This window comes from Lolium rigidum, chromosome 1 (assembly GCF_022539505.1).
Source record: "Lolium rigidum isolate FL_2022 chromosome 1, APGP_CSIRO_Lrig_0.1, whole genome shotgun sequence".
NCBI classification, from domain to species: Eukaryota; Viridiplantae; Streptophyta; class Magnoliopsida; order Poales; family Poaceae; genus Lolium; species Lolium rigidum.
Window position 1 is genome coordinate 113,157,389 of NC_061508.1, and position 15,083 is coordinate 113,172,471.

The 15,083-nt window shown below is 48.6% G+C and overlaps 1 protein-coding gene across 3 annotated transcripts; it reads left to right on the forward strand.

Annotated features, from left to right (window-relative positions):
- Window positions 1-7,905: 7,905 nt before the first annotated feature.
- Window positions 7,906-12,601, forward strand: LOC124657392 (probable alkaline/neutral invertase F). Of its 3 annotated transcripts, none has more exons than XM_047195983.1 (5): window positions 7,906-8,085; window positions 9,152-9,565; window positions 9,975-10,406; window positions 11,068-11,626; window positions 12,077-12,601. In XM_047195983.1, the coding sequence occupies exons 2-5, from the start codon at window positions 9,188-9,190 to the stop codon at window positions 12,370-12,372; spliced, it is 1,665 nt and encodes a 554-aa protein (XP_047051939.1). In that variant the 5' UTR covers window positions 7,906-8,085; window positions 9,152-9,187; the 3' UTR covers window positions 12,373-12,601. The 3 variants fall into 3 exon arrangements, with proteins under 3 accessions (XP_047051939.1, XP_047052000.1, XP_047052056.1); XM_047196044.1 differs by lacking the exon at window positions 7,906-8,085 and adding an exon at window positions 8,789-8,811; XM_047196100.1 differs by lacking the exon at window positions 7,906-8,085 and adding an exon at window positions 8,825-8,891.
- Window positions 12,602-15,083: the final 2,482 nt, after the last annotated feature.

Consider the following 15,083-nt stretch of genomic DNA (forward strand, 5'->3'; position numbering starts at 1 on the left):
GTGATAACACATTGTTTTGATCGCTGCATCCACTACATATGTTTACAGCACGAAGTAGCGAAGACAGTTCAGTTATATTTTGCGGATGCTGGAGTGAGTTTTTGAGAAAGAACAGAACTATAGACTTTAAAGGATAAGTCGGAAGAAGATCAACCGCCCTTCCTATGCTCTTTAGAAAGTGGTTTTAGGGCCTAGTATGATCAAGTTTATGATGGCATGTCACTTCAGAAATTATCTTTGTTATCGTTTTACCTGCTCGGGACGAGCAGAACTAAGCTTGGGGATGCTTGATACGTCTCCGACGTATCGATAATTTCTTATGTTCCATGCCATATTATTGATGATGCCTACATGTTTTATGCACACTTTATGTCATATTCGTGCATTTTCTGGAACTAACCTATTAACAAGATGCCGAAGAGCCAGCTCTCGTTTTCTCGCTGTTTTTGGTTTCAGAAATCCTAGTAACGAAATATTCTCGGAATTGGACGAAATCAAGACCCGTGGTCCTATTTTTCCCGGAGCCTTCCGTAACACCCGAGAGCCGCCGTAGGGAAGCCCCGGGGGCCCCACACCACACCCCGGCGCGGCTAGAGGGGGGCCGCGCCGCCCTATGGTGTGGCCCCCCGGGCCCCCTCCAAGGCTGCCCTTCCGCCTATTTAAAGCCTCCGTCGCGAAAACCCTGATACGAAGAACCACGATACGGAAAACCTTCCAGAGCCGCCGCCATCGCGAAGCCAAGATCTGGGGGACAGGAGTCTCTGTTCCGGCACCCTGCCGGAGCGGGGAAGTGCCCCCGAAAGGCTTCTCCATCGACACCGCTGCCATCTCCACCGCCATCTTCATCACCGCTGCTGCTCCCATGAGGAGGGAGTAGTTCTCCATCGAGGCTCGGGGCTGTACCGGTAGCTATGTGGTTCATCTCTCTCCTATGTGCTTCAATACAATAATCTCATGAGCTGCCTTACATGATTGAGATTCATATGATGATGCTTGTAATCTAGATGTCACTATGCTAGTCAAGAGAGTTTTACTTATGTGATCTCCGGAGACTCCTTGTCCCACGTGTGTAAAGGTGACAAGTGTGTGCACCGTGTGGGTCTCTTAGGCTATATTTCACGTAATACTTACTCACCGTTATGAATGGCGTAGTGAAGTGCTTATTTATATCTCTTTATGATTGCAATGTGTTTTGTATCACAATTTATCTATGTGCTACTCTAGTGATGTGTTATTAAAGTAGTTTTATTCCTCCCGCACGGTGTAATGGTGACAAGTGTGTGCATCCGTGTTAGTACTTGGCGTATGCTATGATCATGATCTCTTGTAGATTGTGAAGTTAACTATTGCTATGATTGTATTGATATGATCTATTCCTCCTACGTGGCGTGAAGGTGACAAGTGTGCATGCTATGTTAGTACTTGGTTTAGTCGTGTTGATCTTTCTTGCACTCTAAGGTTATTTAAATATGAACATTGAATTGTGGAGCTTGTTAACTCCGGCATTGAGGGTTCGTGTAATCCTACGCAATGTGTTCATCATCCAACAAGAGTGTAGAGTATGCATTTATCTATTCTCGTTATGTGATCAATGTTGAGAGTGTCCACTAGTGAAAGTCTAATCCCTAGGCCTTGTTCCTAAATATCGCTATCGCTCCTTGTTTACTCGTTTTATCGCGTTACTACTGCTGCGTTACTACCGCTGCGTTACTACCGCTTGTTTATCGTCCCGGGCAAAGCACTTTTCCGGTGCCGTTGCTACTACTTATTCATACCACCTCGTATTTCACTATCTCTTCGCCGAACTAGTGCACCTATTAGGTGTGTTGGGGACACAAGAGACTTCTTGCTTTGTGGTTGCAGGGTTGCATGAGAGGGATATCTTCGACCTCTTCCTCCCTGAGATCGATAAACCTTGGGTGATCCACTTAAGGGAAACTTGCTGCTGTTCTACAAACCTCTGCTCTTGGAGGCCCAACACTGTCTACAAGAATAGAAGCTCCCGTAGACATCATTCATCATCGCTGTCGTCGTCGTCCCACCACATGCGGAGGCGTTTCGCTGGCGGGTAGCCCTCGAGGGAGTCGTCGTCGTCTTCCTCCTCCTTTTCTTCAGAGGAGGGGCAACCGTCCCAGGGGAACAGGTCATCCTCGCTTTCCGATTCCGAGCTCCCCATCGGCGAGGAACTCGGAGATCTTCATCCCCGCCGGTCAAGGACCGGTCGTCCTCGGACCGGATGGAGGAGGCGTGGTATTCCTGGTCCCATTCTTCCGGTGCGCGTATGTCCTCCGGCGTCTCGCGGAGGAGGAAGACCCATAGGAAAGACCGGAAGAGGAAGAGGAGGAAGAAGACATGGTGGCGCAGGAGGGTTTTTTGGGTGCTAATGCGAAGGGGATGAAGAAGCGAACTGTTTAGAACGGTTAAATAAAGGGGATATGAGGGAGATTCAATGCCACAACAAGCTTCGAGGAAGTTGTGCCCAACGAGAAAATTTCGCAGTGCCACGCGGAGAAGTGGAAGAGGCAAGGCATCGTAATGAAGGATATCGCGGCGGTTCAGCTTCTGCCACGACATGACCCGACGAAAGAAAAGCGTAATGATTTTGGAAATGTCATTTCCAAAACCAGGGGGGCATGTGTTATCACCAGAATTTGACCGGATCAGAGGTGGGCCGCGATTGGAGATGGGCTTGAAGAATATATATAGAAGAAATACATGAATCGGCCTTGTGTACCAAGTTTGGGCTAATTGCCCGTGTATCTGTACCATAGTAGGAAACGTGTCGGTTAGAAGTTAGAGTTTAACCCGTGCACGGTTAGGTGCACGCCTGAATTAGAAAGTCCCCCGGACTATAAATATGTATCTAGGGTTTATGAAATAAACAACAACCAACGTTCACCACAAACCAATCTCGGTGCATCGCCAACTCCCCCGTCTCGAGGGTTTCTTCCGGGTAAGCACCATGCTGCCTAGATCGCATCTTGCGATCTAGGCAGCACACGTTTATTCGTCTTCCATGCGTTGCTCGTATCGAAGCCTTTTTGATGGCGAGCAACGTAGTTATCATAGATGTTTTAGGGTTAGCATTGTTCTTCGTATCATATGCTATCGTCGTGCAACCTTTAGGCATCTAGCCGCCCTTACGCCTGTCACGGGTGTAAGGGCGGCACCCCGCTTGATCATTGTTTAGTAGATCCGATCCGTTATGATTGCTCCTTGTTCTTCAAGGATTAGTTTAATATCTGCATTGTTAGGCCTTACAAAGGGTTGGAGGATCCAGCGGCGCGTAGGGTGTCGTTTGCTAGCCCTAGACAGGACGTTCCGAGGATCAACCTCGTGTTGGTTTTTAGGCCCTGTCTAGGATCGGCTTACGATCACCGTACGCGAGCGCGAGGCCCAATCACGAGTAGGATGTTCCGATTATGCGGTGAAAACCCCAAATCGTAGTAGGTCGCTTTAGCTTTATCTTGATCAAGCGAGACCACCATCCGATCGTACACCTCGTACGTATCATGGGTGGATCGGCTCTTTGAGCCGATTCACAGGACAACCCGAGAGCCGATCGAGGCTCGTATTCAACGTTTACGTGTATGCCATGCAGGAAACTAAGCGAGGCATCATCCAACACCTTCCCGACCGGTATAGGTCAGGTGGCACGCCCTTGCGACAAGCATCGGACGTGTGTGCGTAAGGCTTTGCGGGCCGTCGCTTGGAGGGACCAGGGCCAGCCGCAGTCCTGGGAGATTCCCGGCTCTACGGTGTTGCCCGTCGCTGCCCGCCGGTGGGTTTCTGACCGCAACACCAACGCCCTTCAGGAAGGAAGGGTGGCACCCGCGAGCGTTACCACGTCGGTGTCGGCCAACCCGACAGAGATTTCTCCCGACCCTTGCAACCTTGCCCCGGACGCTCCATTGTGCTCCACCAAGCTCACCGCCCACCAACGTGCGCCCCCACGGCTATAGAACCACCATTGCCACCTTACCGCGACGAACAAACCGAGGCCAGCGGGACCAAGGAGGATCTCGAGACCGAGGAGCAACGAGGTAGTGGCCACGCAGGAGGGAACCGTCTCCACCGCCAATGGCGGTACCCATCCGGACACGCCGGCAAGGGGCATACCAGGCCCTCCTAGCCCGGCCGAGCACAGACCCACCTAGTCCATGCTTGTGAAGCCCCTACCGGGATGCTACTGGATGCGCACCTCCACCTCATCCAACCTCCGGTCCGGCCACTCCCCCTGCCCGCCAGAAGCGGTCCGGCAGCGCCCACGCCCGGCTCACCCAGCCCCAGATGAGCCCCAAAGGGCTCGAATTTTGGCCGGGAGAGCACCGTCGCGCGCCACCTTGTCGCCCCGCCGCCAAGCAGCCGCGCCATCGCCAGCCCGCCGCCCGTTGCTACGCCGTCCGAAGAACCGCGCCGCCGCCGGAACCTCCCATGCCGAGGCGCACCACCGCCCGAAGGAGAAGGCCCCGCGCCACCCCTCCAAGCGCACGGGGACGAACAGCTCCGCCGCCACCGGCACCGCACGGGGCTTTGCCCGGCGGCGGCAGGGGAGATGGAGGAGGGGGACGGGGAGGAGCTAGGCTATGGTCGCCCTGCTGCCGCCCGCGGGGAGCGACAGGCTAGTGCCAGGACATCGGGGGAGAGGAGGGGGAGGGGGCGAACGGAGGCGGGGAGGGCCCGGCGGCGGCTGCGCGGGGAGGAACCCTAGTCCAAGACAAGTGGTTTTCCCTCCGACTGAATTCTTTCTCATTGCTGCAACCTGGGAAGGATAAATTGCATTAATTGTTAGTGGCTTCTTGGATTAAAGTTTTTTTAGGATGACTAAACTTACTATTTTTTTCTTAAGTTGGGGTTTCTATTTGCAGAATCTGCAGCCCACAGTATTTTTACCTACGAGCTCACTTGGATTAAGTTTCATGGATAACTGCCATTACTCATACTTATATAGGTTGAAATTAACATAAAAAATCACATGGAAAAAAGACACAATGTTATAATCTTTTTATTTGTGCATTAGCTCTTGGAAGGCCCTAACAAAATTTGTTCCACGGGATCAAATAGATCTATATTCTCCCTCTTATGGATGAAGTGGGCCACCTTGGGTTATTTAACACACTCACGTGTGGTGCTTAAGAGCGGCATGACACCTTTAACAATTGACAGCTTGGGTACCCAATGAGCTTTCATTGCACTGAAATCGAATCCTTTACTGTGAATATAATGCACTATCAGAGAATCACCTCTCACATTTTCTTATTTAAAAAGAGAGAAACATGTGTAGTACCCCGTCTCGCAATGCACGAGCCTCGGCGGTAGAAGCATTAGATACAAAATGAATGCTGCAGCCCTGCGATGAAGAATTTAGGTAATCCTTGATCATTGCACCAGTTCTCCATGTACCTAAATCTAGAAGCAATCCAACATCCACATTTAACTTCACGAATTCCTCCCTTGGTCTTGTCGTCTTTGCCGGAAGGCATGGCCTTATTTTCTTTGGAAAATACTAGTGTTCACCCCGAGGATTGATCCTCCGGGTTGTTCCAACTCGCAAGCCCACATGACTTTCTAAGTTCTCCTCTTCTTTTATCCTATCTCTCCCAAAGCCAGCAATCGGACCATCTATATCTAGCGGCCCTTTATCGTCCATCTCTGGTGATACCGCTCTCCTATCCATCCCCAATCTCCTACGCGTCTGTTCCTTGCCAATCCTTGCAGCTGACACCTTCCCATTATGCTACCATGGACTGCCTGGGTGGCCTCGAGTTATAGATTCAAATTGATGACTTCCTCCTACATAACTCAAGGGAAACAAAGGGGTACTATGGGGGGTGAGCCTATGATGACTAGATCTAGCGCCAAGGGGGTACTGGCGAGCCCCATCCGGCGATATCAGCGCTCTAGCACAATGTTAGTTTTCATGGATTTTTATTGATGCATGCATGTTTCTTTAATGCTTTAAACTCATGCGCATTTTACTGCAAACATAAAGCCACATGGTGCCACGATTCTAGCCACCCCGTTCAAATCTTGTGTTTTCATGAATAGCTGCAAACATTTCCCTCTCATGTTGCATATAGGTGTTATTTTTTTCGAGGATTTGGCCTCGAATATGTGGATTTTCTACGACTAGTGGGATTTTATGCATACTCGTTTTTTTTTGCTACGTCGGTGTTTTTGAAAAGTTGTGATATTTTTCGTACATTTAACTCACCACGAAAAAATGTTGCGGTGATGCTGCAATATCATAAAACCTTTGCTACATGGGTGGTGGGTATATTGTAATGATCTGATGGACGTTATTTCGTGTTTTATGAAGATCATACGGCTCGGGAGGCTGAGGATTTTTCCTAGATCTATACCGTGGAAGACAAAGCCAACATTTGCCATTTTTTGAGTAATAAATAAATGCATTCGATGTTCTAGAAGTATGTGGCATACCGGCTCAATGTGCAATAGGATTATTAGGCTATCCATAGCAATAACATGCACATTCTTTGCTGAAAGCTCATCTCCATAGGATCTAGCAATTTAGGGATGAGTGTTGACTCGTGAACAGACGGAAAGCCAACCGTCATCGTCTCCATCGCCCTCTCCCTGGAGACCAGCGGCGGCCAGATCCAATCTCCACCGGCGTGAGATCTGGGCCCCTCTCCCTCCGCTTGCCGCTCCGGCGGCAGGAGGGGGAGGGGACCTCGTTCCTCCTCCGTTTTGTAGTTAGGGCTTGGCTGCTCGTGGTGCGTCGTTGGGGTGGTGGGAGCGGCGCTCGGGCAAATAAATCTGCCCTCAACTCCACTCCCACACCGGCGGCGACCTTCACGGCGGCGTCTCGGAGTTGTTGGCAACGTGTGCTTGTCGATCTTTCAGGTTGGCAGCTTGGTTTTCTCGCCGGTCTTCAGATCTGGCGAGATCGGTTTCTCGACGTGTCACTGGCGCTTGTCGTTGTCCACGACGGCGCCGGGGGCCGGGCGAGGTGGTTCTTCCGGAGCGAAAATGTTGGTCCGAGAGGTGGTTGGTATGCGGTTCTTCTCCGACTTCGTCGATGGGAGGCGGCGTATCTTGGTCCAAGACAGGCACGGGGACGTCCCCGGTCGACGTGCCACAGCCGACATGTGCCTCGGCTGCTTGCAGCGAGGCTCTGTTCATCGACTCACAAAACCTCGTTGGCGATGGTGCTTTTTTGGATCTTGCAATGGTGGAGGCTCGGCGTCACTTCTTGCGTCCGTCTCGGCGGCGTTGGAATTGGGCGGCGGCCGCTGGTTACGGTGGTTGCAGGAAACTCTAGGGATCGTTTTGTATTTCTCGATCTTTTAGGATTTTATCTGCAAATTCAGGATAATCATTTTATCCCGGTTTGTCTTTTAGTTTCCACATGTGTTGCTTCATGTAACTTGGTTTTCGATTAATGAAATATGTGGTTCTCAAAAAAAAAAAATCTTTTGACTCGTGGGATGGTCTTGGTCATAGCAGCCACGGTGGCCCGCCCTCCTTTTGCATTTAAATCTTGAAATAATGATCACCACCATCCTCTGCTTATCCACTTTGCGACGTCAGGTTTTCTTGGCCACTTTTGCACCTAAAAAAAGGATCTCATTGGTCATATATCAGGTTAGCAGCCACCCTCCACCGATAATGATCCTTAATCTAAGACGGTGTAGTAATTGCTAAGGCAATTAATCAGCTTTTCATCAAGATCTTGAAAAAAAAGAGGCAAATCTACATTATCTCCAAATCCTCTTATCCGTAACAAACAAACAAAATATCTTATACATTACCCGGAAACAAATTCAACAAAATCATACCATTCCATCCACGTTGCAGATAATATACTCCAAAGTAAAACAAACACCAAAAAGGAAAGGGAAAAAGACAACCGAAGCAACAACAACGGGCAGGCGATCACCGGCGAGATTTCGAAGCTGCGGCAGCAGCAGGAGAAAAAGGAAGGTCGACGCTCATTTCGCGCCCTCCCTATAAATACACCCAGCTCCAATGCCGTCTCCTCCCCGCGCCCGCGCACTACACCCCCACTCCGCCGCCTCCTCCTCCGTCTGCCCGATCCGACGCCGCACTCATTCCCCCACGGTGCGTCTTTCCCGGCGATTCCTCTGTTTTCTTTCCCGCGATCGATTTCCTGCTTTCTTGTGTTTTCTTGGTGGACGGATCAGGTTCCGGTAGGATTCTGATAGATGTAGCTGACTGCCGGGCATGGATCTGGATCGCCGGTGTTAGTGGTTCGAGGTTTCGGTTTTAGTTGCGTGCGTGATGGATTCTGCAATGGATTGCGATAGTGCGCTCGAGTCTAACTGCTGATTCCCGAGTTGGAGCTGGATTTCCGCGTCAATTCTGCTTGTGGTCTCCGTAGAGGAAAAACCCGTTTCGCTCTCCTGGAATAGTCGGGCTTTTCAGATTCAAAGAAACAAACTTGGATTACGAAAGATAGATGGTTACAGAGCTTTCCAAATCGTACCTGTCATTGTCATAGTAGACGGCGGCCGAATAAATTTCTTGGACTTGTTGAGCTTTCCAGCTGACGGTGTCTCCCTTTTTTTTTTTGGTGCACGAGCCATTCATTCCTCTAGATTCAGATCCAGCCTTTTGGTTGGTTATTGTGTCGGTCGCCCTAGTTGTTTGGGTCAGCGCTCTCCTAAGCGGGCTCTGATTTCATCGCAGTCTGGTGGCTGCGGGTGCTGTTTGATCCTAGAGTAGTAGTACTGTAATACTTTGCTGCTGCCCAGTGCGCTGATTCTTCATTGCAGCTGACCAGTGATTGCCCCGATATATAGTTGGGGAAGAGACGCGTAATGCCCTGTGAGTTATTATTCTTCAGCAACTTTGCTGCACACTTGCACTTTGGTTGGCTCATCAAGCGGTCAGAGCACTTCGGATTTGTGAGAAATTTCGACCCCATCGTTAGTGAATACTTGTATCTTGCTGATTGATTCTTGGCCAACTATTACTATTTGCTATAGCTTACTATTCGTATATGCAAAGTTTTCTTTTATCCACACCTAGTTGCTGCAGGTAGTATAGCTTTTTGTAAACTTTGTTTTACCTTTCGGTGATAATTTAACTTATTTTATAATGCAGAAGAAAACTTTCTGCAATTAACCATTGTTTGAACCTGAACTGATGTAAAATTTTCTTGTAGGAGCTTAACTGAAACAGTTGACCAAAACGTGGAATCATGAAGAGAGTCTCATCGCATGTCTCCATTGCGTCAGAGGCTGAGATCAATCTCGATCTCTCACGGTTACTAATTGACAAGCCAAGGTACACGCTGGAGCGGAAGAGGTCATTTGATGAGCAGTCATGGAGCGAGCTCACCCACACCCATCGGCAAAACGATGGCTTTGATAGTGTAATGCAGTCACCTGCATTCCGCACTGGGTTTGACTCACCGTTCTCAATGGGAACACACTTTGGTGAGCCAAGTGGGCCACACCCCCTTGTGAATGAAGCATGGGAGGCACTCAGGAAATCTGTAGTGTATTTTCGGGGCCAACCAGTTGGTACAATTGCTGCGGTAGATCATGCATCCGAAGAAGTGCTCAATTATGATCAGGTAAAACCCTCTTTCCCATATTTGAACACAGTTCATCCTTTTCTTTTCTACTAGATTCTGATATTTAGATGTATCTATATCAGTAATTTAGCACATCCAGTTGCCTTGTAATTTCCTTCATTCCATCTGCTGTATGTATAATAGCGATAACACTACATTATTATGTGGCCTTTTGCGGACACTATCTGTTATAAACTGATGAAACAGAAGGTGTTCACTTGGTCCCTGTATTATCCGAGATTAATTGGTGAAATTTTGCATTGGAATTTGTTTTTCATGGGCTGTATGGCTTCGGATACTCTGTTTGCTTCATAGTCATTGTTCTCTTGCATTTTCATTTCTATTACTTTTTCTTAAATAACCAATATCTGATGCTGTACTATTGTTGATTTTATCGTTGCAATGGTAGGTTTTTGTCCGGGATTTTGTTCCTAGTGCATTAGCTTTTCTAATGAATAACGAGCCCGAAATAGTGAAGAACTTTCTGTTGAAAACTCTCCACTTGCAAAGCTCAGAAAAAATGGTAGACCGGTTCAAGCTTGGAGCAGGAGCAATGCCTGCAAGTTTCAAGGTGGACCGTAATAAAAGCAGAAACACTGAAACATTAGTTGCAGATTTTGGTGAGAGCGCGATTGGCAGGGTGGCACCAGTGGATTCTGGATTTTGGTGGATTATTCTGCTCCGGGCTTATACAAAGTATACTGGAGATGCTAGTTTGTCAGAATCTCCTGATTGTCAGAAGTGCATGAGACTGATACTGAATCTCTGCTTATCTGAGGGATTCGATACTTTCCCAACTCTGCTCTGCACAGATGGGTGCTCAATGATCGATCGTCGAATGGTACGTGCATTTCAATTATATTTATTTATATCCAGAATTATATACACTTAAGTTCTAGCACAATTCAGTTGAGGCAGTAACAGAACAAGACTGGCTATCATTTTCTTGTACAACCAAAATGAGCATCTATTTATTTTTACCTAAACAGATAACTTTGTTTAAAAAGACATTTACAGATAGACAGCACACTCTGACTGGGTGGTATTGCAGAGTTACAGATTTTGAATATTAGGTTTCCCTTTATTTTTATTATTGTCGTATGGAACCATTAATTAGCAAAGATTATGCAAGACAGCAAGAGGGTGACATCTTCTAAAGATAATGGTGTATGTGTTAATTTATTTATCTTTAAGACAGGGCATGTGAGATACAACTTTTCATTAGTAGGAAGTTCAATTATTTTTAGGACAATTAAGAAAATACAATACTTGCAATAGGTGATTTGTATTCTAAAATATAATCCTAAAAGTTTTAGTGTTGCTTGTTTGACTTTTGAGTTGCAAACTTGCAATAATATTTCTAAAAGGCAAACAATATTCTGAAATATATAATAGTTTCCTGTTGCTTGCTTGAATTTGGGTAACAACTTCAATTTGATTTGGAAGTGAATATCCCTATATTTACATGACTGTAATGCTACAAATGCAATCTATATTTTCAGGGTATATATGGTTATCCTATTGAGATCCAAGCTCTGTTCTACATGGCATTAAGATGTGCTCTCCAAATGCTTAAGCCAGATGGTGAAGGGAAGGACTTCATTGAGAAGATAGGGCAACGGCTGCATGCATTAACCTACCACATGAGAAACTACTTCTGGCTGGACTTCCCACATCTAAACAATATCTATAGATACAAAACAGAGGAGTACTCCCACACTGCTGTGAATAAATTCAATGTCATCCCAGATTCAATCCCTGATTGGGTGTTTGATTTCATGCCATGCCGGGGAGGCTACTTTCTTGGCAACGTCAGCCCTGCCATGATGGACTTCAGGTGGTTTGCTCTTGGAAACTGTATTGCCATTATATCATCTCTGGCTACTCCTGAGCAGTCATCAGCAATAATGGATCTGATCGAGGAGAGGTGGGATGAACTAGTGGGCGAGGTGCCTCTGAAGATTTGTTATCCTGCAATTGAGAACCATGAATGGAGAATAATTACTGGCTGCGACCCCAAGAATACCCGGTGGAGTTATCATAATGGAGGATCATGGCCAGGTAATTTACTCTTTGCTAGTGTCTAGATTATTTTAGCGCGCATTCTATACTGCAATGTATTCTTTGATTGGTTCTCCAAAAACAGTATCCTTGATTGGTAAATCTTCTAGTATGTGAAGAGAAATTATTTTTCATGAGCGAAGAGTACAACTTTAATAATGATGATAATAAAATAGTATTAATAATAATAAACGGTTAGAAAAACCTGATTCTGAAGCTACAGAAGGCATCTACCCTTTTTATGTCAGAACAATCATGATTCTCATATTCTGCAAAGCTCGTAACCTGTGTTCTTCTGATTACTTGGGCAATGTCTGTCACTGCTTCCTTCCACTTGAGGAGTAGAGACGTAGCTCTGTTTGTTCAACCGTTCTTTTAGTCACACACGGAAAACAATCTTTGGATGCCTGAAGGCTACGAATTTTAACATTCTCACATGTCCATCTGCAGTTCTTCTGTGGCTGCTGACTGCAGCCTGTATCAAGACCGGGCGGCCACAAATGGCGAAGCGCGCCATCGAGCTCTCCGAGGCTAGGCTTCTGAAGGATGGCTGGCCCGAGTACTATGACGGCAAGCTGGGAAAGTTTGTAGGTAAGCAGGCCAGGAAGTTCCAAACATGGTCCATTGCAGGCTACCTGGTAGCCCGGATGATGCTGGAGGACCCGTCAACGCTCATGATGATCTCCATGGAGGAAGACCGGCCTGTGAAGCCGACAATGAGGCGGTCGGCGTCGTGGAATGCCTGAAAGGCTGGGTGGTTGTTTCTTAAGATATTTCTTTTACTTCAATGGTTGGTTCGGCAGAAAAAAGGTCCGGACTTGGTTGTAATTGAACTCTGTCAGTTAGGACAGAAGTGTATACGGCAGATGATCGATCCTAGAAGCTACACTGCATTTTCTTACTGTCAAACCTTTGATTTTGCTATTAAACCAGCAAGCGAAGATTCTACTTTGGTGATACCTCAAATCGATTTAAACATTTTCAACAAGTGGCATCGTTGTTAGTTGCATAACTAGCACATTAGTAACAACAGAATAAAGAGAAGACATCTCATTACTGCCTATCTGATTCGTAAATCGTAATCCTTGAAGTGGGGATAATGCAATTGATGGTGTGCTTGTGACCCTCTTCTCCCAAGGAAACCACTTTCTGGGTATTGCTTGTAATAGGAAGAGGGCGCCGTATCTTTTTGATGAAAAAACAGGAAATGATGGAACCTGCTTCCACCCTCCTGTGGACGCGGGCAAGTCATACTTTGTTGAAGTGGATATACGATTGCATTGGCTACCTGTTGAAAACATCGGCGCGTTCTGGGTTAAACATTTGTTAACGCATTATCATACTACTACTAGTACGGAGTAAAAAATAAGTACGAATTGGGCAAGTCGGTTAGCACATTGTATGTTTACGTCGGTTCTAGACTTCTAGTAACAGAGTATACTTGAGCTGTTCTACCTCTAAGTTGGTTTAGTGAGCAGAGCTAAGAGCATCTCTAGCAGATCCCCCATTCGACCCCCATCCGCGTAATAACCGTTGATTTCTGGTTTGAAGGGCAAAAACGCACCGTTTAGATCCCGCACCGGACCCCATTTTCAAAAAAAAATCTGGACCGCCCCGATTCGTGCCGCGCGACCCCCAAGTTCTCGGGTCGGAGGGGTTGTGCGAGGCCGGCCTCCATCCATTTCCCCCCTTGGCGTTAAGGAAGTTTCAGCTCCTCCCTTTCCCGCTTCCGCTCCACCCACCGCGCCCGATTCCGCCACCCCCGCCCATCTCCGGCCACCGGAGCCTCCGCGACTGCCCCGACATGGACGCAGCCGCCCCTCCACCGCTCCCGGGCAAGGCCGCACCGCGCGGACCAGCTGCAGCGACCGCATCCGGATCTAGCGCCGCCGCGGAAGCCACCACCGATCCCGCCGTCATCGCCGTGCCTCTCGCTGCTGCAGCGGCTGGGGCAGCACGTCATCCCCGCGCCTCTCGCTGGCCCGGCGCTCCCCGTTGCAGTCTCCCCTGCCGTCCCGGTCAAGCGGGTGAAGCGGCCGAGCAGCAAGGTGGCGGCCGCGGCGCCGACGCCGAAGAAGCCGGCTCCAAAGAAGGCTGCGAAGAAGCCACCAGCAGCCAAGATGGCGTCGGTGGCTGCCTTGACTGCGGCGTTGGTGCCTACACCGCCGGAGCTGGCCGATGCGCGCAAGGTGGTCGATGAAAGTCTCGTGGTTGATGACGCGCCGGAGTCGTATGTTGACATGCTCAACGATGCTGCCGTGAACATCGACACGCCGCCGCCTGCGGACTACGGTGACTACAACGACGGATTGGAGGAGGGGCTCGAAGCATGTACCGTTCAAGTTCGCTCATTGCTATGCACTTCTTGAGCACAATCCGAAATGGAAGTTGAGGGAACAAGAGGCGCCACCGCCGAAGCACAAGCTCATCGAGTTGGAGGACGCGGAGGAGGAGGATGCCGTGCTTGAGAAAAAGAAGAACAAGGACAAGAGGCCGGATGAATGCAAGGCGACCAAGGAGAAGATCAAGAGACAAGGAGAGGCCGCTTCATTGTCTCTCAAGATCGATGTGATGGTCAAATCCAAAGAGGCGATGATGATCAAGACTTTGGCGGCCAAGAAGGATATGATGGAGGCGAAGGCAAGGGAGAAAGAGGCGAAGTGGGCGACACTCCGGGAGGATGCAAAGCAAAATGCCGAAATTGAGGAGAAGAGAGCACGCGCCGAGGAGCACCGTGCCACGGCGAGCTCATCGCGGCAGAGAATGCCACTATGTTGATGAACCCGGCGGCCATGGATGAGGAGACCCTTGACTGGTGGAAGCTCACGAAGACGCAGATCTTGGCGCGGAGAAGGGAAGCTGCACGCGCTGCCATGGCTGACGTGATGACTGCCGGAGGTGGAGACGCTACGGCGAGCGGCGGCGACTATGTCGATGCGCCGGCACGCGACGGTGGCGCGTGATCACTTCCCTCTTTCATGATGTGATGTTCAATCTTCTTTTGGTGCCGTGTTTCATGCATGATTGAGTACTTTGAACAATATATTTTGCATGATTATGTTGCTGCATTTGAGAATTATCAAATAATTCGGATAAATCCTAACGTTTATGGTTTCTAGTTGTGGGCCGAACGCGGCCCGCATAACAGCATATTCGCGTTTAGCGCGTCTAGACTGCGTGGCTTTTTTCGGCCTCTAAAACATATTTAGGTGGTCTGGATAGGCCGATATGAGGTTTACACTTTAGGGATTCTGCTAGAGATGCGCTAAGCTCGGTTTGGCTCTAGATTCATGGATTGTTGAAAAAGAATCAGAACCACAACAGAGATCAACTTGCGCTCCAAACCACAACAGCCATGGAGACCCAACACGCCGAAACCTCCGATCAGACGACGGCCGTCGTGCCCGTGCCCCGTCGTCCCTGAGTGCTGCTCGACAGGCTCGGCCACCGCAACGAC

Coding starts and splice junctions, on each gene's coding strand:
- LOC124657392 (XM_047195983.1), top strand. CDS start 9,188: ATGAAGAGAGTCTCATCGCATGTCTCCATTGCGTCAGAGGCTGAGATC. Junction 10,407..11,067: donor CAATGATCGATCGTCGAATG/GTACGTGCATTT, acceptor CTATATTTTCAG/GGTATATATGGTTATCCTAT. Junction 11,627..12,076: donor TAATGGAGGATCATGGCCAG/GTAATTTACTCT, acceptor GTCCATCTGCAG/TTCTTCTGTGGCTGCTGACT.